Raw genomic sequence first — 2134 nt, 5'->3', positions numbered from 1 at the left:
TCTTTCTACTTTGTGGACTGGTGTTGGATATGGGTTAATGTTGGACTTGTGGGCTTGGGCAGCATTGGGTTGGGATGTTTTCGTGATGCACATTTTCTTTGCATAAAACTCTCTCTCATACTTGAGTTGCTGTGGATTTGTTTCTCCAAAGTACCTAGACTAATACATCATGTTCTTATTTTTTGCACAAATTGACTCTCTTGACTTCAAGGTGATAAGCCTCAGAAATTATTCTAAAAATGATATGAAACTACTTGTGTAGCAGTTAGGAATACATGGTTTGGGTTTGAATATCTGTTCTATCTTTTTCCCAGTGACGAGTTACGTCTGGGCCACGAGAAGGAACCCGCCTTTGGGGATTACGTGGCTGTAGCCCGAGGAAACAAAGATCACAATATTCGCGCTCAAGTCATGGCGAGTGGACTTTCAGAAGAAATTCAAGTAAAATGCTTGATTGACCAGGCAACAGACCCCAATATCCTTGGCAGAACTTGGGAAGGATGGGAGCCCTGGATGTGACGTGTGTAGGAGTAAGCAGACATAAACCATAAATTGCTAAAAGAATCTTCCCAAAATTTTCTTGTACACCAGGTTTTCAGATTGGCCTCCAGCTTTTTATTGTTAGTCTTTTATTCAGACTTTTATATTTGGAAACTTATATATGTGATTTGGGGCAATAAATGGTCATAAAAATATGGAATAATAGTTTTGACATTTAAAAGACAACATTAAAATTTAAAAGTTGTATATTGTTTTCATATCGTTTCAAGGGCTTACTGTTCGTCTTACAAAAGAATTCATTGTGGTGGTGGTGTTGGGGGCCGCATCTCTATCGACTCTGAATGACTCTGTGTGCTGCAGAACAAACACTACCTGTTCCTGCACCATCCTCTCAACCATTCCCATGTGGGAGCCCATGGGTGGAGCCTCTGTGTCCCTCGTCCATTCAGGTCTTCCTCTTGTTGCTGACCTCCACTTTACAAAGCGAAAAGCCCTTCTCCAGGAGCTGGACCTCTTGAGACCGTGTTTCAAACACAGACGGCGGTTTTGTGATCCTCACTTCTTTCTCTCTCAGTTGTGCCGACTTTAATAGAAGTTGTGTGCAAGACTATTTTACTCTTGCAGCTTCTCAGGGGATTCTGCCCCGTGTTTGCCCCTTTTTTCTCCTGCTGAAGGAGATTTGGCTTCTCTTTGAGGAGCTGTTTTGCGGTCCTTGGCCACTTTCAGCCTTAGGGAGGACCGAACCGCTGTGCCTGAGCTTTCTCTTGCTGCGCTGGTCCATCGAGACGACGTACTTCTTCCTGGGAACCTGGGCCACTGTGCCAATTTGCTGACCTTTGTAGTGTCTCTGCACAACCTGAACGTCATCATTTTTGCAGATGGGCATGCACCGAACTACGTATTTCTGTCTCAGTTCCTTGGAAAGGGGGAAGTCGTAATCTTCCTGTGAACGTGGGAAGGTGCGTTGAAATGCCTCTTCTGGATTTTGCTTTGGTCTGAAGTCACAAAGGGATTGAACTTCATTTTGGCAGCTGCTGCTTCAGCAGCAGCCCCCAAAGGGAAAAGTGTTCCTCACTTCTAACGAGCAAGAAGGGTAGACTTCTTCCAATACAGATTTATTTTTCTAGCAGTCTATGGTGTATGCAATATATTTTATCAACCCCCAGAAGGCAAAGGTTTCAATTACTCCTCATTTTCCTTATGCGTTACCCAATGGTATTAGACCATTGACAACACCGCGACTGCATCAGGCCTCCTCACAGTGACAGTTTTACTTGTGAGTACTTTAAAGAGGTCATTTCTAGCAGCTGTCCCCAATGTAACGTGATGTTTGGTTTCTTTTTCTTGTTTACCTTTATATTGTGAATTGGCTGAAGTCTTACGGAGCACATCAGTTTTCCATTTAATAATCTGCACAAATGTTGTTTCTTATCATGGCTTGCAGTCCCCCCAGTGTACATCTTTTATCCCAGTTCTTTCCTGTGTTTCCTGTGTCCATTCCTTCTTGCCTAACCCCTCTGATCTTTCTCCATGGGTAAATGCTGTCCTTTTTGTCTCAAAATGCCTGTTATTCAAGGAGTGCATACCTCCCTAGTGTAATTGTTAATCTGTTGTTGTTGTTGTTGTTTTGTTG

The 2134-nt window shown here is 43.1% G+C and overlaps 1 protein-coding gene across 1 annotated transcript in view; it reads left to right on the top strand.

The window, feature by feature from the left end:
- Window positions 1-747, top strand: part of PRKDC (protein kinase, DNA-activated, catalytic subunit) — a 217273-nt gene extending 216526 nt beyond the window's left edge. The window contains exon 83 of the mRNA XM_045291676.1: window positions 315-747. Within this exon, the coding sequence (XP_045147611.1) occupies window positions 315-519 (205 nt within the window). The 3' untranslated portion in view covers window positions 520-747. The remainder of the gene's footprint in view (window positions 1-314) is intronic.
- Window positions 748-2134: the final 1387 nt, after the last annotated feature.

This window comes from Echinops telfairi, unplaced genomic scaffold, assembly GCF_000313985.2.
Source record: "Echinops telfairi isolate 266 unplaced genomic scaffold, ASM31398v2 ScPeMD7_1;HRSCAF=3_0, whole genome shotgun sequence".
In the NCBI taxonomy this organism is placed as follows: Eukaryota; Metazoa; Chordata; class Mammalia; order Afrosoricida; family Tenrecidae; genus Echinops; species Echinops telfairi.
The sequence above is the reverse complement of the archived record's forward strand: the minus strand, read 5'-3'. Positions and strand labels throughout refer to the sequence as shown.